The sequence below is a fragment of the Tiliqua scincoides genome, chromosome 14, assembly GCF_035046505.1.
Source record: "Tiliqua scincoides isolate rTilSci1 chromosome 14, rTilSci1.hap2, whole genome shotgun sequence".
Taxonomy (NCBI): domain Eukaryota; kingdom Metazoa; phylum Chordata; class Lepidosauria; order Squamata; family Scincidae; genus Tiliqua; species Tiliqua scincoides.
In genome coordinates, this window is record NC_089834.1 from 6,347,781 (window position 1) to 6,368,348 (window position 20,568).

The following is a 20,568-nucleotide window of genomic DNA, read 5'->3' on the forward strand; positions in this document are numbered from 1 at the left end:
GGTGCATGCTTTTGTCAGACACAGAGTGTGTGTGTGTGTGTGTGTGTGTGTGTGTGTGGAGGGGGTATGTTTAAATAAATCATATCACAGACCGACGGATTGTATCACAGGAGGGTTAGGACAAACAAAAGAAAATATTTCTTTAGTCCGTGTGTGGTTGGTCTTTGGAACTCCTTGCCACAGGATGTGGTGATGGCATCTGGCCTGGACACCTTTAAAAGGGGATTGGACAAGTTTCTGGAGGAAAAATCCATTATGGGTTATAAGCCATGATGTGTATGTGCAACCTCCTGATTTTAGAAATGGGCTATGTCAGAATGCCAGTGCAAGGGAGGGCACCAGAATGCAGGTCTCTTGTTATCTAGTGTGTTCCCTGGAGCATTTGGTGGGCCGCTGTGAGATACAGGAAGCTGGGCTAGATGGGCCTATGATCCATGGTGCCCAAACCCCAGCTCTGGGGCCACTTGCAGCCCTTAAGGGCTCCCAATGCGGCCCTTAGGGAGCCTCCAGTCTTCAATGAGCCTCTGGCCCTCTAGAGACTTGCTGGAGCCCTCACTGGCCCGACACAACTGCTTTCAGCGTGAGGGCGACTGTTTGACCTCTCACATGAGCTGTGGGATGAGGGCTCCCTCCACTGCTTGCTGTTTCACATCTGTGATACAGTAGTGGCAGCAAAGGAAAGGCCAGCCTTGCTTTGTGCAAGGCCTTTTATAGGACTTGAGCTATTGCAAGACCTTCATTCATTCATATAAGTTCATCTTCAATATTTTCATTTATGTTAACTTATGTAAATTTATTCAAATTTTAAATGTAAATTCTTTCCCGCCCACCCCCAGCCCCTGACACAGTGTCAGAGAGATGATGTGGCCCTCCTGCCAAAATCTTTGGACACCCCTGTCTTAGACCGATGAGATCCCTCACACACAGATGTGTACATACAGGAAATAATAGTAATAACACACTGCCTTCCTTGGTCGTTGGGCTGCTCCTTAGACCTCAATGCACACAGGCAGGCCCTCTGATCTCAACAGACACCACTGCTAATGTATATGTGAACACATTATATGTGAATGTATACATATGTGTGTATATATTGCATACATTATACATTATATGTATACATTATATGTGAATGTATATATGTGTGTATATATATGTCTGTGTGTATGTATATATGTGTCTACACATACAGACACTGACATTTCCACAGCTACATTACAAAAAACGTTTTCTGTAAAAAAAAAGCATATATATACACACACACACATACGTATATGCAGATTCACATAGACATATACATACAGACACATCCATGTATATGTCTGCTTGTGTGCCTGTATACAAGCATCCCTCCTTCCATCCCACGTGCTCCAGCAGTGTATTCGTCCAGAGGACAACAGCCACGCGCGGACCTTCCTCTTCCTTTCAACCCGCACTGCGCATGCGTCGCCCTCCCTCCCGCTCGAGGAGGCCTGACTTTGGCCACCCCGCCGCTTCCCATCAGCCTTTGCGCGACCGGGTCCTTGTAGGCACTTAAAATGGCGCCCGCCGGAGGGGAGGGGAGGAGGGAAAAGGCTCGTGACGTCAGCAAAGCGTTGGTTCTTTCGTAGGCTCCGCCCACGGAGTAAATGTCGAGCGCTGAGGCCCAACGGTCAAAACAGCCGGGAGGGAGGCACGCCCTTTATGACGTCATCGCGCCCTGACGTCCAGGGGCCACGCCTCCTCCGAGAGGCCACGCCCACTTCCCTGACTTCCCGCGGGGTATGCGGGAAGAGGAAGCTGCGCTGAGGGGGCGGGGCTTTTGCTGCGCAAGTATGATCGGGTGTCTTCGTGGGGCTCGGTTTGGTTGAGCCGGAGGTGCAGTAATGGTGGCAGCCTGGGCTCTGCCTTGCTCTGGGCACGTGACCTGCAGCCCTCCCTTCCAGGGCACTCCCATGCAGCAGCTCCTTCCCTTTGCAACACACTGTGCTCTGCTAACAGCCTATCCCCCTGAGCAAGGTAGCACTTGCTTCTGAGTAGACCCACCCGGCTGCACTGTGAGTAAAAGTCTGGGGGGGCAGTGTGTCTGGTCAGACTTCCTGTGCATGCAGGCTCCCTCCTGGGCACCTTGAGCTGGCACCAGATTGCACTGAGCAAGGTGGCACTTACTTCTGAGTAGACCCACCCGGCTACACTGTGAGTAAATGTCTGTGGGTGGCAGTGTGTCCCCTTAAGGTGTGCAATCTTGTGCATCCTTACCTGGAAGTAAGACCAGTTGAAAGCAGTGGGGCCTCTCCTTCTGAGTAAGCACACCTAGGGTTGTGGTGTAAATTAAATGACCCTTTTCTGACTGTGTTTATGATAGATTAGCATTTCTCAACCAGTGGTAGGGGGACCACCAGTGGTAGTTGAGGTAGTATCTGGTGGTACTCACAGGACCTCTGGACACTTGGCAGCAAGACCAGGAATGCAACAAACAGCAGTGGGAGGCTTGGCTCAGTAGGAGGTGCGCATGCTTTTCCATGCTTGAAAAAGTCCTCCGGTCCACCTTGAGTCTCTTGCTGGTGTTGATCACATTGCACGTGGCCTCCCAACTCAGAAGTAACTGGTGATGATGTCATCATGATCTACTTTTGGTGGTACTTTGAATATGTGGACCATGTGAAGTGGCAGAGGAGAAACCTTGAGAAACTGTTACCGATGATTCACAGTAATACCTTATTTGTTGTTAATAATGCTGCACATATAGTCCTACCTTGCTAATAATAATAATGTTAATAATGCTGCACATATAGTCTCATTCCATGCATGTGGCGCTTCAGATAGAATGAGAAGGCATACAGCTACACCTTGCACTTTTGTCTGTTTAGGGACTAGAGCAGCCATTTTCAGCCACTGTGCCGTGGCACACTGGTGTGCCGCGAATGGTCCCCAAGTGTGCTGCGGGAATTTGGGAGAGGGTCATTTATCAATAGGATCATTGGGGGATGTGAGCCCCCATTGACAGCACAGTGTGCCTTGTCAATGGTTAAAAAGCTGATGGTGTGCCTTGACCATTTCAGTGCCTTGCCAGTGTGCCACAATATGAAAAAGGTTGGAAATCACTGGTCTAGAGCAGGGGTCTCTAAACTTTTCAGCCAAAGGGACACATCAAATATCTGGCACAGTGTCGAGGGCTGGAAAAAAAACTTAATGTAAAATTTAAATAAATACATTAGAGATGAAACTTAGATGAATGCTTGGAATGAATGAATGAATGGGCTCAAATGTCCAGGATTTCTCCAAGCACCAACACAGCCCAAGAAATAAAGCACACACTTAAATGGATCCCCATTCCCCTACCCCAAAAGCACAACTCTGGTTGTGTTTGGTCAAGTGGGCCAGAGGCTCTCGGGATCAGAGGCTGACTGCGGGCCGGACAGAAGTTCTCTGCGGGCTGCATCTGGCCCCCAGGCTGGAGTTTGGAGACCCCTGGACTAGAGCATGGATGAAAGTCAGACATGGGTGAATGTCAAAGCTGAGCCTGATTGAACTTGCAAATTATTCTGGACTGCAGCAACATAAACAATTATAGCACATGTGAATTCCTGTGAAATAATCAGAATTAGAAAGGTTAATTAAGAATGTCAGTGATTATCATGGAAGGTTAGATGAAATAGGGCAATAAAAGCAAAACACATGGATGAAATTTGGTATGTGGTTATAATGGAAAATGGCTGAAAGAGTAAAGTGCTGAAAGTGCTGTATTGTTACCAAGTGGTTCTCAAACTTTTAGCACCAGGGCCCACTTTTTAGAATGAGACTCTGTCAGGACCCACTGGAAGCAATGTCATGACTGGAAGTGACATCATCAAGCAGGAAAATTTTTAACACTCCTAGGCTGCAATCCTACCCACACTTACCCAGGAATAAGTCCCACTTACTATCACTGTTAAAAACATATACATTGTAACCTGTTGAAAGTACAGGTCTGTAACATTTCCCCAAATGCAGTCACAGACCATGGTAGCATCAAGTCTAATATATTAACAATAGAATATTGAAAAGAATGGGGACCCACCTGAAATTAGGTCATGCCACCTAATTAGGGTTCCAACCCACAAATACTGGTTATACTAATTTATTGAATCAAAATATTCTTACCCCTCACTTAAGAAATTGGTGTGAGTTGCTAGATTATTATTCTTATGTACATATTATTAACTTGCGTAGCTCCACCCCCATGTACAGTGTTTTCTGCAAAATGAGAAGACTTATTTAAACAATTGATATTCTGTGCTTTCTCCTTCCATAAGGAGATTTTCTCTCTATTTTGGCAAACCCAGCCAAAGACTTTTGCGGATGAGGCTTAACTTCTGAGCAACCTCAGTATCCGCAGGAGTTCCATTCCGAAATCTGTGGATACTGGGATCACCTTTTAAATGCCTTAAAAAAGGGGGTGGGAGTGCAAAAATAGCCTCTTTTTCCTTGGTCAGTCCAGCCATGCTGGCATCTACAGTGAATGAAATCCGTGGATACAGAGGTCGCACCTGTATTTTAATCTTTGGTTAAGCTTATAATGTGTCATGGTTTGAGAGAGAATTAATGCTGTCAACTCTTATTTTATAGAACAGTTAGAATAATGGAAGAAACCATGACTGAGAAAGAGACCAAGGACGATGCAGGAGAAGGTAACAAAGCAGAGAATTCCTCTGAAACTTCCAACATGTACAGGTATATTAAAGATGACTTGTTTACGTCAGAGATTTACAAGGTAGAAATTCAGAACCTTCCCAGATACATTGGTTTTAACGAAGTAAAAAAATTCCTTGCCAAGTATGGCCTTAACCCTCACAAGATAAAACTTTTGGGGAGGCAGACTTTTGCCTTTGTCACCTTCAAGAGCGAGGAGGAACGGGACAAAGCCATGAAGGTCCTTCACGGAGTCCTGTGGAAGAACAGGCACCTCAGCGTCAGGCTGGCAAAGCCCAAGGCTGACCCCATCATGAAGAAAAGGAGGAGAGAGGAAGAGGAAGGAGAAGAGACAAGAGAGCAGGTGGCAGCCAAGTGCCCAACGTTGTCAAAACATGGCTCAGAGGAGCCTCTTGGTAATCAGATAGCTGAGGTGGTGACCCCTTTGTGGAAAGTCCCCTACCAGGAGCAACTGACAAAAAAGAAGGAGGAATGTAAACAAGTGCTGCTGAAATTGACCAGGTAACTGTTAATTATCACTGGACTCCTCAAAGCTCTTGGAGATGTGAGCCAAGATCCTTTGCTTAGCTTTGAAACTCTGGAGCAACTGATTTTTGCCCATCTACAGGACTAAATTAGCCATACCCAAGTACTCTGAGAGGTGTTAATGGGTTTGGGGGTAACTGGCTGCCTTGCATAGTATATTTCCTCTTCTCCCAACAGGTTCTAAAATGCCCTTATGGTTTTTAAAATTGCTGTCTTGCATTCTGGCACCTTAACTAAAATGGCATATTTGGTCACTGTCTCCTGATGCAGCTGGGTTGGAACTAGTTAAACAAAAGTGCATTAGGGCAGTAGTTCCCAAACTGTGTGCCATGGCACTTGAGGGTGTCACAGCAGACTCACAGGGGTACCACGGATGTCCTTGGTGGCCCCTTCCTCTGACTCTCCTGGTTGCTGCCATCTTGGATCTTGTGAGATTTTGTGCAATCCAAGATGGTAGTGCCCAAGAGAGCTGGGAAGAAGAGGCCACTAAAAAAGGACTTCTTTGCTGGTTCCCGGTAAATTTGGGAACTGCTATTCTTGGGGGATTCAAGTGAGGACCATTCTCCTAGAGCAGGGTGGCTTATAAAAAGCAAGGCACACACTTGAGTAGTGAGACCTCTTTCTTCTCTCCCACTGCTAGAACCTGCCATGCTTGCTACGCGTAGCTGCTAGCTCTGCAGACTTGGGGGGGCATGTTTGATGGAACAGTGTATGGAGAGCCTGGAATAGCAGTTGTGGGGGCTCAAATGGAAGAGAAAGGGAGAGAGAGGCACTCAAGTCCATTAGGGCTGGATCTGTAAGCCATGATACAGGTAGGCCCCCGTATCTGCAGATTGGTGGGCCCCTGTGCTATACTGTGCTAAACATTAACATAGTTTACTGGGGGAAAGTTTTATTGTTTAAACAGGTCACTATAAGCATTAAGCTTATAACACCACAGAGCAAGCTACCGGCAGCCTGAGTGCTTGATAACGGTAACACTAATGTTAAACGGAAGGTAGTTGAAAATCTTGCCACTAGTAAATTTGGATTTCTGCATGGGGGAAAAAGTGGTTTGGGCTGATACTTAGAGTGGGTATCTATCAAAAGGCAGTCAATTACCTTCAGGTGTTATGGAATTGGAGGGAGAATTTTGATAGCTTTAGAGTAGGAGCATGGGAAAGGCCAATGCAATGGAAGTACATGTGGTTTGTGAGCAGAAGGTCCTGGGTTCAGTCCTCAATATGGGTATGAAGGGCCTCAAGAAGCAGGGCTAGGAGAGCTCTGCCTGAAATGTTGGAAAGTTACATCCAGGTAGAGTAGGTAGATTGGGAAATGTTGATCTAACCCCATCTTTGGCATCTCACAATGCCTCCACACTCTGCAAACACAATGGCTGCTCCTGGAAGTGACTGGTGATGATGTCATCGCCAGTCACTTCCAGGTTTTGAGATTGTAGGACACTGCAAAGGCTGGTAAGAGGCTCAGGACTGGCCATAGGGTCTTTCCCAGCATGCAAGGACTGTATGCAGGAGCTCAACCAGCTTAGCCCCTTACTGACCTTTCCAGAGTCCCACACGGTTTCTCTGGCCGGCAAACCACAGCTCCCTGGGGATTGCCTTGAGATGTCCCAGGGCATCATGGTGCACAGCTTGGGAACCAGTAGGTTAGATGAACCAATGGTTAAACTGCATAAGGCGTCTTTTCATGCGCTGACGCTTGTGAAAGTAGGCCTATAGTGCTTTATGTGTTCTTGGTGGCAGGGACATAATGCTCATTGTCTTCTGGTAACCAATGTTTTTCAGGGAGATAGGAAACAACAACAAAGCCCTACTACCCTGGCTGTTCATGCAGAAGGAGAAGCACAGCGACCTGTGTTGTCCCCTGGAAGGGGTGAAGGTCTCGCCATTACAGGTTGGGCATATCATAACTGTTGTACGAAGTGCAATGGCGTGGAATAACTTTGCACAGAAATGTGCCATGGTTATGGAGGGGCAGGGCCTTAGTGCTGCACCTCTAGCAATGAAAGCAAAGCTAACAGTTACTGGATGGGCACCTTTAAATATGGCTGCATGTGTTGCTGTAGGAGAGGGTATCCCGTAATGCAATGTTTCTCAACTCATGGTACTTGAGGTGATGCCTGGTGTTGCCTGTGGGACCCCCAGACTCCTAGTACCTCGCAGCGAGACCAGCAATGCAACATGACAAGAAGCAGTAGGAGGCTTGGCTTGGCAGGCAGAGCTCCAGTGTGTGCGTTTTGCATACTTTTTATAAGCCCTCCCTTTCACCCGGAGCCTCTTATTGGTGTTTGTTGCATTGTGCCTGGCCTCCCAATTTCATAGTAACTAGCAATGACCTCACTGCCAATTACTTCCAGTGGTACTTCCACTAGGCAGTCCATGTGAAGTGGTACAGCAGGGGACAAGGTTTGAGAAACATGGCCGTAATGCAGCCAAAGAAGGTCTTTGGTGGGGCTTAATAGAATTCTAGCTTTTGCTTTCTTAGGGTTTGCAGCCCTCACAAAGTCAGAGAGATGAAGCAGAGGCTGAGAATCTGTCCGTCGTGGAAAATTCCACATGTTTATAGGTTTTTGCATTTTATCTGCGAGTGCCAGTGTCTAAATAAATGCTACATGTCGCACTGGAAGTTTGTGATACAAATGATAAAACAGATTGTTTGTAACGGTGCTGTAGAATTTGTAAGCTAACTCAGTGGTTCCCAAACCACTCCTTGCCACAGGATGTGGTGATGGCATTGGGCCTAGATGCCTTTAAAAGGGGATTGGACAAATTTCTTGAGGAAAAATCCATCACAGGTTACAAGCCACGATGTGTATGTGCAACCTCCTGATTTTAGAAATGGGCTATGTCAGAATGCCAGATGCAAGGGAGGGCACCAGGATGCAGGTCTCTTGCTGTCTTTTGTGCTCCCTGGGGCATTTGGTGGGCCACCGTGAGATACAGGAAGCTGGACTAGATGGGCCTAAGGCCTGATCCAGTGGGGCTGGTCTTATGTTCTTATGTTCTTAAACTTACTTGTGTCACGACACCCCCACAGCCTCATCTTCCTGGCTCAGCTGGGTGCTGCTAGCTTGGATCTTGCAAGATCCAAGATGGTGGCATCCAAATCTCATGATATTTTGCAAGATCCAAGACAGTAGCACCCTGAGGGTACAGGAAGGAGGGGCATCTCAATACACACTTCGAAAACCCTTGAGCTAACGTGAACCTCCTGAGACACATGATGCAGCCCATGTTTGTGCCCATAAATATCACCTTTGATACTTCTTATTGTTTATACTCCTTCCTCTGGCCTGCTTTTGCTTATTAGCCTCCAGTATGGGTTTTAGTACTATAATACAGGGGTGCCCAAACCCCGGCCCTGGGGCCACTTGCGGCCCTCGAGGCCTCTCAATGCGGCCCTCAGGGAGCCCCCAGTCTCCAATGAGCCTCTGGCCCTCCAGAGATTTGTTGGAGCCCGCACTGGCCCGACGCAACTGCTCTCAGAGTGAGGGCGACTGCTTGACTTCTTGTGTGAGCTGTGGGATAAGGGCTACCTCCACTGCTTGCTGTTTCACATCTGTGATGCAGTAGCGGCAGCAAAGGAGCCTTGCTTTGTGCAAGGCCTTTTATAGGCCTTGAGCTATTGCAAGACCGTCATTCATTCATATATGTTCAGCTTTAATATATTAATTTATGTAAACGTATGTAAACTTCTTCAAATTTTAAGTGTAAATTAATTCTTTTCCCCCTGGCCCCTGACATAGCAACAGAGAGTTGATGTGGCCCTCCTGCCAAAAACTTTGGACACCCCTGCTATAATATATCTTCGTGATCTTCATCTTTATCATCAGATTTGTGTGTTGCCCATATCTATTCCTATGGTAAAGTTTCTTTAAGGCTGCTAAAAGCCAGGATGAACTTTTCCTCCTTGATTCATCCTCACCCCTTGTTGCAAAGTTTGAACATGTCCTGTAATTCAAATTTTACAATAGGTTAATTGCTATCAATACAGTAAGCCTTCAGCTTGACTCTTTTTAATGTTCAAAGGTATGTCATTCTGCACCCATTTTTCATATTGGAAGTCAGCAAAGCCGAGTAGTTCTAGAGAAGTGGAGTACTATGTTCTGAACTTTCTTTCTTTAAATTTAGACTGAGTATCGCAACAAATGTGAGTTCTTGATTGGAATTGGTCCAAATCAAGAAGATAAAATGGTCGGTTTTCGCCTTGGCAAGTACAAGGGTGGGACGTGTGCTGTAGTGGAACCCTTTGACACCATTCACATTCCTGCTATGACCAAAAAAGTAGTGAAGGCTTTTCAAGACTACATAAGGTGAGTCTCAGTTGATTGGAATGTTGGTATTTATTTATTTACTGTATTTCTATCCAGACTTTCTCCCCGAAGGGGAGATGTCAGTTTTCTTTTCTGTTTCAAATCTGTGCAGAGAGGGATGGAAAACAGATTACATCAGGAAATCTTGCATATTGATGCTGTTGCGTACTAACATTGGTCCCAGGCAGGGTCTGAGGGAACATGATGCATCTACCTTGCTTAAGCTAGGCAGGTCTCAGCCTGGTCAGTGCCTGGATGGGAGACTGTCTGGGAACCCAGGAAGACGGGATGTAAATTAGTGCAGACATAATGCTAGTCAGTTCTTAACCATGGTGGAGGGTGATCAAAATCAGGTGAGGAATTTACTCAGCGTGTAGTTGGTCTGTGGAACACCTTGCCACAGGATGTGGTGATGGCATCGGGCCTACATACCTTTAAAAGGGAATTGGACAAGTTTCTGGAGAAAAAATCCATCACGGGTTATAAGCCATGATGTGTATGTGCAACCTCCTGATTTTAGAAATGGGCTATGTCAGAATGTCAGTGCAAGGGAGGGCACCAGGATGCAGGTCTCTTGCTGTCTTTTGTGCTCCCTGGGGCATTTGGTGGGCCACTGTGAGATACAGGAAGCTGGACTAGATGGGCCTAAGGCCTGGTCCAACGGGGCTCTTCTTATGTTCTTATGTAATTGCATATTTCCTCTCTCCTTCTTCACACTAGCACAAATCATGGCACACTTCTAACCCAAGATTTGGAACCGTGGTTTGAATCTTGTTACAAATCCTAGTATAAGAGCTATGTTAATACTCATTTTGTAAGGTCCTTTTGAGATTTATTCTGACCACAAAGCCTCTTCTTCCCCAGCTAGGATAAAATGTGACTAACCAAAGTTGATAGTTGACCCTTTCCTTCTTTTCCTTCTGCTGGAATCCTTAAGGGATAGTATGAAAGAAGGCAAAGAAATTTTGGTGTGAGCCTTTTGATTTAGGAGTCTGCTTCTTTCTAAGGACAGAGGGAGGGAAATTCAAAAGATGAGGCAGTAGAATCTGGCTGTACATTGAATTCTTCCTTATTTTGGAAATATGGAAGATAACAATGGAAAATAAAGCAACATGCAAATAGAAAAGGTGGAGATATATGCATCTTAATCTGAAGTTCAGTAAAACTGGGCACCAGAGAAGGGGGATGTTTCTGTTCATCAAAGGCAAATAGGACCAGTATTTTAGGAAAAGTATGTTGACAGTATCCAGGATCTGGCTCCTTTAATCTTGGGGCTTCTTAGCAGAAATTATGTGAGATGCGCTTTTTAAATTTGGCTCTTGTTAACAAAGGTTTTGAAAATTGTAGGTCCACCTCTTACTGCGTTTACAGCCCAGAAACCTACGAAGGCCACTGGAAGCAGCTCACAGTTCGCACCAGCAGGAATGGACATATTATGGCAATCGCTTATTTCAATCCACAGGTACTGAATGGAATATATGGAATAAGGAACCTTTCCAAGTGCAGGGTTCTAGGTTGGTGGTTCATCTGGTCTTGATTTGTTAAGGGGAGAAAGAGGTTTTAACTATGGAGTGTACTGTGTGGCACTTTTAGGGGCACCGTTTGAAATGGGAACGATGCCCTCAGGTGTGGAGAGAGTGGCTTGGGTGGGTGCTGTTCTCGTTATTACACAAGCCAACACACATTTAGCTGTCTTAAAATTTAGACCTATTCCTGGATATATTTGGGGTGCAGATTCCAAAAATGGCATCAGTTTTGCCCTCATGAGGAAGCTGCTTAAGCCATTCACTAATGAGGCTATGCCATATCTCCAAAGCAAGGTGTAATAGGGCAAAACTATCACATCAAGTTTTGGAGATACAGCATAGCCTCATTGGTGAATGGTTCAGGGCTAAATCCTATTTAATTTTCTAGCGCTGGTGTAGCCATGCTAACAGGGCATGTGTTCCATCCTGCAATAGGGGGGCAGTCACAGAGGCCTTCTCCAGCTAAGGGAATGTTTGTTCCTTTTCCTCACAGCTGCACTGTCATTGGAAAGTTGGATAGAACTGGGCCCTCAAGCAGCTTCCTCGTAATGACAAAACCGATGCCGTTATTAGAATCGGCATCCCAAATTCATCCAGGAATAGGTCTGACTTTTGACAGCAAAATGTGTGTTGGCCTGTGTAATAATAAATAAGAATGACCACCATATATATATATATATATAAAACCACCATAAATTTTGAAAAAGTTCTTCTAACCCTCAATTTCACAAGCCTGTGTTAAGGATATCTATCTATAACAGGCGTTGTGTAAACTCGCGTGTTCTATAGAATGCCTAGCAAAGTATGAAAGATGCGTAGAATGCCTGGGTATTCTGTAGGGTAGCATTGGGCTTAGGTGGGTAGGAATTTTTTTAAAATCCCTAGGCAAGGTACAAAAGGTCAGAATGAAAAAAGCTGCTTTCATCCTTTGCTGTGCATTCTATAAAATGCCTGAGTTTTACATGATGCCCTGTAATGCATGAACCATTTTTCAACAAAAATGTCACAATGTGGTTCACAGACAAAAGCAAATAACTAAATGGCTCCCGAAAGGGCTCACAATCTAAAAAGAGATGCAGAAGAAACACCAGCAAACATCCACTAGAAAAGACAGGGTGCTGGGGTGAAGAGGGACAGTTAGGCTCCCCTGCTAAATATAAAAGGAGCACTAGCTGGAAAAAAAAATGCCTCTTTGCTCACTTCTCAGGGGTAGTTCTTAGGCTCATGCCGGCACCCCCTTGTCTTAGTCCTCTGTCTTTCACTTCCAGGGATAGCTAACTTCTTTCTTTGGTAAGTTTGTTGCACATTTAAGTGTCTCTTTCCTTTTTGAAACTTCTAGAAATTAAGTAAAGAACAACTAACTGACCTGCAGGCTTCTATGGCAAAATACTTCACGGAAGGCGTTGGGAAGGACAGTGGAATCACTTCTCTGTATTTTGTGCAGGAAGGTCAGCGGTAAGTGGTGCATCTCAAAAAGACAATTTCAGCCGTGTTTCCTATGGCACGCATTGTAATATACAGCACCTAGTTTTCAGGTTGCATTCTGTGGCATCTGAAAGGATGTCCAACCCTACAGCAATAAAATGCAGCAGAATATAAACATTTAAAATGTTAAGGAAGCATTATCGTCGCCCTGAGATCTGTGAAAAACATCCTAGGAGCTGGACCAGATCAAATGTCCATCTACCCTAGCATCCTGTTTCGGTCTGTGGCCAGCTAGTTATTTAGCAAAAATTAAAAACTTTATGTATAGTACGAGGAGCCATTGCTTCTAGTGCCTACGTTCAAAGGCATTAGGATTACACAGTAACAGAAAGAGACGTATCTTTTGTAATTTGATGTATTCTTCACTTATTGCTCTGTCCCTGGCTCTCTTTTGGATAGTTTGAAACTTGATTAGTGTGACCTGCTCACCGTCTGACTGTAAGTCTGGGTACAGTGCAAAGATATTTTAGTAAGTATGCATTTTTAAATTGAAGGGTTTTTTTAAACTGTTTTATTCTGTGCATTACCCTGGTATCTTATGAAGCCTGGTATATAAACCCAAGAAGGAATAAGCAATAATGAACACATAACAGATAAAGACCACATACTTTCTGTAGAAAGTCATTTCTGGTTGAAAATTGGCACACCAATATCTACTTTTTCTCTTTTTGCTTACATGTTCAGGCTGAAGCAAGGTCCTGTGTGGATGGGAGGGGGGGAGATCTCATAGTGAGAGGATTGAAAGTAATGGGGGTGGGGTATCTTTGCAGAAGCCGACCAAAATCTGTTTAATATTAGGATGCCAGTTTCTTGTCATCTATCCCAGCAGATAGTTGAGGGGCAGAGGCAGTCCTACGACCTAAGCAGCTAGACTTTTCTTTCTGCCAGGTGGAGGGAAGTTGGCAAGGGGCCAGAAATATTGCTCTGGGGGTCAAGTCTCCGCCTTTACCTTGTTTATGCTCCTTATTTATGTGCTTGCTCTGTGTTTGATGGGACCAATGCAGTCACTAATACTCTGTGACAAGTACAGGATGCTTCTACTGTTAGTAAAATGTTTGAAAGATGGTGTTGCACAGGATATGTCAACATACAGTTATGTGCTGAAGTCTGATAAAAATCAACACTCCTTCCTACATATAAGATGTATAGCTGAAGAAATATTGAATGAACATGGTCTTGTTTCCAGTTTTTCCTCTTAACTAGTTACCTGTACCCACGTTGAATGTGATCAGTAAGCTGGCGTGCACTGTGATGATGGTGATTAAACATGATCTTCTCCCCCCCCCCCCTTCTAGAAAATCACCCAACCGTGAAGATTTAACCTTGGAGCACATTGCTGGTGACAAGTACATTTATGAAGATCTTCTTGGGCTGAAGTTCCGAATTTCCCCCCATGCGTTTTTTCAGGTAAAACTTTAATCCCGCTGTGCTTAAAATGTTCTGTAGCTGTTGAAATAACTCAATGTCCAAGAGGTGCTTTATGATGTTGCCAGTCTCAGCAGGATTGTCCAACCCTCTTGCTGAACTGCCTGAAAATGGACTTGCAAAGAGAATGCTCCAGCTTGTGTATTTTCTTTTTGCAATGTCCTTATTGGTTATTAAGAAGGAAGCATGTCAAGGAGACATGTCCTGCTTTGAAATTGCTTCCATTCAACAATTGGTTTCTGTGACAAATAGTCGCAGGTAGCAATAGACGTTTACATGGCTGCTTCATAGGTGTAGTGGTTTGGGAGGTGGACCTAGACCTGGGAGATCCAGGTTCGAGTCACCCCCTCAGCCATGAAGCTTCCTTGGTGACCTTGGGCCAGTCATTTCTCTCAGCCTCACCTACCTGACAGGGTTGTTGAGAGGACAAAAGGAGGGGAGCAGCTGTGTAGACCACCCTGAGCTCTTTGGAGGAAGGGCGAGATGAAAATGTGAAATAAATAAATAAAATAGCCACTATCTAATATAGTAATTGGTACAGGAATATCAACTGTAGCTGAACGTACTGCGGATTCTCAGTATAAGCAGGGGTCCGCCCCTGGATATTGAATTCCACAGATAATGAAATTTGCAGGGGAGGCAGCACAGCATCGCAGTTACTCTGGGAAAGGGTAAACCTGGTTGGAAATGGGAAAGCCTGGTTTCCCTCTGTGTGAACAAGCCTTGGAGAACCCTGGGCTTGTGCACTCCCCCTCTCCATCTCTTTTGCATGTGAGAAATCAAACCATGGTTTCAGATCCTGGCTTGTTCCCCAAGCGTGGTTTGAAGTTAAGTTTGGACATAATGCAGAACTGTATGGGGGCTCATTCACACAGGGGGAAACAATAGACTCCTTTTATGTCTGCACCAGGTCAGTGCATTTTCTAGTGATTCTCCTTGGCGGTGTAGTTTTAAAAGCACATGCAAGCATGTGGTTGTGGCTGTGCTGTCATTTTAAAATAAGCTTTTTCAGATGGAGGTTTGTACAGTGGGTCTTCGGTATCTGCGGGGGATCTGTTCCTGTGGATTCTAGTTTCTGGAGATAATGAGATCCATGGGGAAGACCTCGTAAGATCAGAAGTGCCTTTCGGTCACATCCAGGAGGTCCTGTGAGACCCTCCAGCCACGGGCTTGGCACCCATTGATACTAATTTGACTGAAGTAGTTTTCATTTCAAGCGTGATGTTAGCTTTTTGACTTGTTCCCTAATTGCTGTGTATGGTGGCGTTTTGTAGGTGAACACTCAGGCTGCAGAAGTTTTGTACTCTGCCATACAGGACTGGGCTCAAGTGGACAAGGACATCACAGTGCTTGATGTTTGCTGTGGAACTGGATCAATTGGTATTTCTCTTGCCAAGGTGAGCCATATACAAATTGATGGTGGTTCAGTACATCCTGCTGAATCAATCCTGGTATCCCTATCTTAACTTATTTAAGTTAACAGATGGACAGAGTGGATAGAGAGATGCTCTTTACACTCTCAGATAACACCAGAACCAGGGGACATCCACTCAAATTGAGTGTTGGGAGAGTTAGAACAGACAAAAGAAAATATTTCTTTACTCAGCGTGGGGTTAGTCTGTGGAACTCCTTGCCACAGGATGTGGTGATGGCGTCTGGCCTGGACGCCTTTAAAAGGGGATTGGACAAGTTTCTGGAGGAAAAATCCATTATGGGGTACAAGCCATGATGTGTATGCGCAACCTCCTGATTTTTGAAATGGGCTATGTCAGAATGCCAGATGCAAGGGAGGGCACCAGGATGAGGTCTCTTGTTATCTGGTGTGCTTCCTGGGGCATTTGGTGGGCTGCTGTGAGGTACAGGAAGCTGGACTAGATGGGCCTATGGCCTGATTCAGTTCTTATGTTCTTAGCATTTATTCCAGGGTTAAATAGCTATACAGCCCTCCCCTTATCTGCAGAGGATCAGTTCCAGGGGCCCCCCCTGCAGATATAGAAATGGCAGATAGGAGGGAACCCTGTCTCCTTGGCCCCTGCCCCCCCACCCCCACCCCCCAAATCCCATTGCTGTTGCTGAAATACTAGATTGATGCTAACAGGAAGCAGTTAACTCCCTGCTTCCTGTTACCATTGATCTAGTCTTTCAAGCATTCAGGCTGCCAGCAGCATGTCTGAGCATCACTGTAAGCTTGAATGATTATAGTGAACTTTGAAAGCAATAACTTTTTTGCTCTGGTAAGCCTTTTGAAAAATGTTAATGAATGTGCTGGGAGGAAGTGGATCAGTGGATACCAGAATCTGCAGTCACTGGATCAGCGAATACGGGGGTTCCACCCGTATTGAGCAACGGAACAAAAGTCCTTGGACATCAGGGAAACTGAGGGCTTAGGTGCCGTTTTACTTCTATTTATTGTTCTTTTAAACATTGGTTCAGACCTAAACTACAAGGTTGGAGACAAGAAAGCACGAGCAGAACTAAATTGATGACTGTTCTGCAAATGCTTTTAAGAACTTAGCAGTGCTGTAATAGGAAAGATCCTGGTGGAAGGAAGTGGGTGAATTTATTTGGTTTTCTCGCGCAGTGCTCTGGTATGAGTGGAACGCAGCCCATTTTGGAGTCAACCCTAAGTCCTCAGTCTTGATTCAAGGGACTGAGAGAAATTGGATGGGTTGAGACTGGGCACTCTCTAAACCAGCACTTCCCAATCTTTGGTGGCTTGTGACACCTCCATGCACTGCAAAGACAGCATGCAGCTTCTGGAAGTGACTGGCGATATCATTGCCAGTCATTTCCAGGCTAGGGAACACTATAAAGGCCAGTAAGAGGCTCAGGGCAGGTGGGTGGGACCTTTGCTGCGCTCCGTAACTGCGCTTAGGAGCTCTGCCAAGCCACTTACCAGCATTTACAGTGTCCTGCAATGTGCCACGTGGCACCTCCCACTTGCCATCAGAGCTACTCTGGGCAGCTGCTGTTTAATGCGGGTGGTGCATTGGGTAATGACTGGCTGCATCTGCTGTCATTTTAAAGTTATTAATAATTTATAATTAGAATGTAAATTTTGAATAACACACAACACTGCATTCTGCACTTCTGCCTTTGGAAAACACCACAATCCTTGGAAAAAAATAAGTTTTCTCCCACCTCTAGCTATTAGTAGAGGTGTTTGAAAACGGTGGTGTGCATTTTTACTCAGAAGTAAGCCCATTGCGTTCAGTATGACTTGGGCTATAATCCTGTTTTACTCACAGAAACAAACACCTCTAGCATTTGGTCTGAAACGCTTAATGTCGCCAGCTAGCACATCTATTTCTTTGTTCTTGCAGAAAGCGAAGAAGGTGATTGGAATTGAGCTCTGTCAAGAAGCCGTGGACGACGCCAGAGTGAACGCTCAGCTTAATGGTTGGTAAATAGTCATGCTTGAAGCCTTTGAGGGGCAGCTTTCAGTGTTCATAACTTTCTTAACTGTGTTTTCATGACTACAAGAGTCTATAGTCTTTCAGAGTTTTGATAGAATGACTTTTGTTTTCACATTTTTCATACTGCCCTTTCTTCAAGGAGCTCAGGGTGGTGTACATGTTTCCTTCCCTCCGCCTGTCCTCCCAACAACCCTGTGAGGTAGAGGAGGCTGTGAGTGACTGGCCCAAGGGTCACCCAGGAAGCTTCATGGCTGAGCAGGGATTGGAACCTGGATCTTCCAGGTTCCAGTGCAACCATCCTGTGATCCTAATCCTAACATTTCAAGTCTCCATAGCACTAAAAATAAGAGCAGAGCTTTAGCAATGTGATCTTTGACACTCTCAAAACAGTATTTGGGGCATGGCCATTCCTACTGCCATGTGGAGCTGAATATGTGAATGTTGGGTTCCATTTGCACATCCCCACTCCAGGGTGTAAAAAAAACCCAGTTATCCTGGTCCCACACAGGGTGAGAAGCACAGACATTTGCTTTTATTGAAGCAAGGTCCTGGTTCTCATGGAGTTGAGGCAATTCTGAACCATGTGGTCTTGCATGATTAATAAATTTAACAAGTGTTCCAATTTGCAGCCACCATGAGAACTGTGAATTGAAAGGTGCAAGTCGAGAACTGATCAAATCAATGGGTCTTTGAAGGCACTTGGCTCTTGGTTCTGTTGTCAGAGCTTAGCAGGTCTGTTTCTGTTGGATGTTACCAAGGAAGTAATATATAAACTACTTTCTACTCTTCAGCAATAAATTGTTTACATTTCCCCCCCCTAGAGCTGGATAATGTTGAGTTCCACTGTGGAAAAGCTGAAGATCTTGTTCCTTACCTAGTGAATTCTTTAGCACTTCAAAATTCTATCACAATTGTGGATCCTCCCCGAGCAGGGCTGCGTGAGTTTAACTTTCATATTCTTGTTTTAATAGAATGGTTTGAATGGAGGTGATACATAATGAGCAGTGCTGCCAAAAGTAAATTGGTGGGGGGGGGGGGAAGAGATATGACATTTACCATATTTCACTGGAAAGAAAGAGGCTGTGTTTCAGCATTGAGGTAAATTGTGGAGTGATGGCAGAAAAACTCGAGATGACTCTGAAGGCTTTGCTCAGTCTTGTTAAGTCAGGAATCGTCAACGGCAAGAGGGGGTGGACCCCATAATAGTCAGGTGCCTCCACCCTGAATTCCTGTGCATCACTAACAGTGGCCATAGTTAAGTGGTCCATATAGCCTGCCAGAGTACTCATCGGTCATACAATTTCTGTTCTTCTGGAGCAGGAGTGGCCAACTTGTGGCACACGAATACTTACTAAATGGCACACACAGCAGAGCCTGTACATGATCTGGGTGAAGCCTCCACCCCTGAACATGTGGACTGGCTCGGTGTGAAATCTGCTGCTGAGCTGAGGCTAGCACAAATCGGTCACCCATGCACAAGGCATCCTGGGCTACTACCTCCCCAACTGGTGTTTGGGGTGGCTGGATGAAATGCAGCACTAGAGGCAAATGACGCTGGGCCCCACCCCCTCTTGACAGCATGGGGCATCTCAGCCACACCCAGCAGGGATGCTGCTAGAGACAAGTAGCACAAGGGGGTGGGATGCACCAGAGGCATGGAGCCCTTGGGGGGGGGATGTGATGGAGTGACACTGGTCATCCTGTGGGTTGGCCACCCCATTCTGGTGAGATATGTTTAGAGGTGGGAGCTGTGAAGCAGGATTTCATAGGGAGAAGGTGGGTGCTGCTGAGTTTGAGGTAGATGCTTATTGATCTAATTCCATTTTCTATCCAAACGTGACCTTGTAGATTCCAAAGTAATTCTTGCAATCCGGAAAGCTGAACACTTAAAGAAGCTCATTTACGTGTCCTGCAACCCTCGAGCTGCCATGAACAACTTTGTGGAGTGAGTTTGAAATGGGTGGGGAGGGGAATGAGTGTTCTGAAAGCAACCCTGGGCTCCTACCCCCTGCCCCCATTGCTGATTTGCAGTGTCTTAAAATGGGCAATTGCTCTCTACAATATTCTGTGGTCAGTGTTAAGCACAGGCTGGCACGTAAAGGAGAGGAGGGATATCGCTTGCCAAGCTCATACCAGTTGTAAATGGAATGAGACTAATAGTTTTTTTTCTCCACTAGCCTGTGTCGAGCGCCTTCCAACCGTGTCAAGGGAAGTCCTTTCCGTCCCATTAAAGTCATGGCGGTGGATCTCTTTCCTCATACGATGCACTGCGAACTCCTGTTTTTCTTTGAAAGAATAGAGCATCCCTGTGGCAAAGCTCCTCTGGACGCTGTTGAAATTCCAGGTGTTACTCAAGGGCCAGACTCTATAGAAAACACCACTAACTTGCTAAAAGAGGCAGTGTGTTCAAGCTAGTGATGCTTGAACTAGCTAGGCCAATTTACATTAGTGATCTGCCTACTTCCACTGGATGAAACTTTTTCCCCCCGATTTTCAAGCTGCTGTTTTCCTACTGAAGAGCTAGTTCCTGGGATTTCAAGACAGCGGCTATATCAAATTCATTTTTCGTCCTGATACTTAAAAGTCTTAACAGTCAAGTGTGGAAACCTAGTGCAGGAATAAGCCTCAAAGTTTTTACTTATGTAAGAGGATGATGTATGTTTTTATGCAATGTTGAGTTTTAAAACTTGGGATAAGGGTGCCAAATGCAAAATATCCCTGGGAAAGCTTGTATTGCCAAAGATTATTATCCATCCTATCTGAAAACAGCAGAAATATTATGAAGTGCTCAAGGGGCATGCTTGGATTTAAAAACACATTTTGGGAAATTAGAGCTTCCAGACTGGTGGAGGCCACTTCTGCATCTGCTTACTATACTAATAGGCATACTGCTATGCCTCCCCCAATGAAAAGGGGAAGCCTTGGGGTTGGTATCTGTGCTTAAATAAGCTTGTGTTACTCTACAACTGGATGTGTAGTTCCTGCTGTATGGGATAGCATGGACTGCTACTTGAACATCTAAAGCTAGTCAGAATTGCTACCTTTTTAAATAAAGATATCAAAAATTAGGCATGTTTTAAAGTTAGGTTATGTTTCTAGTTTAAATGCCTAACAGCCCCAATGGATCAGGCCATAGGCCCATCTAGTCCAGCTTCCTGTATCTCACAGCAGCCTACCAAATGCCGCAGGGAGCACACCCGATAACAAG

The 20,568-nt window shown here is 45.3% G+C and overlaps 1 protein-coding gene across 1 annotated transcript; it reads left to right on the top strand.

Annotated features, from left to right (window-relative positions):
- Window positions 1–1,818: 1,818 nt before the first annotated feature.
- Window positions 1,819–20,259, top strand: TRMT2A (tRNA methyltransferase 2 homolog A). The gene is made up of 12 exons (XM_066609851.1): window positions 1,819–2,036; window positions 4,588–5,172; window positions 6,981–7,089; window positions 9,327–9,508; window positions 10,856–10,970; window positions 12,374–12,489; window positions 13,815–13,926; window positions 15,219–15,341; window positions 17,268–17,343; window positions 18,182–18,298; window positions 19,209–19,305; window positions 19,538–20,259. Exons 2-12 carry the CDS (start codon window positions 4,601–4,603, stop codon window positions 19,773–19,775), a joined length of 1,857 nt encoding a protein of 618 aa, XP_066465948.1. The 5' UTR covers window positions 1,819–2,036; window positions 4,588–4,600; the 3' UTR covers window positions 19,776–20,259.
- Window positions 20,260–20,568: the final 309 nt, after the last annotated feature.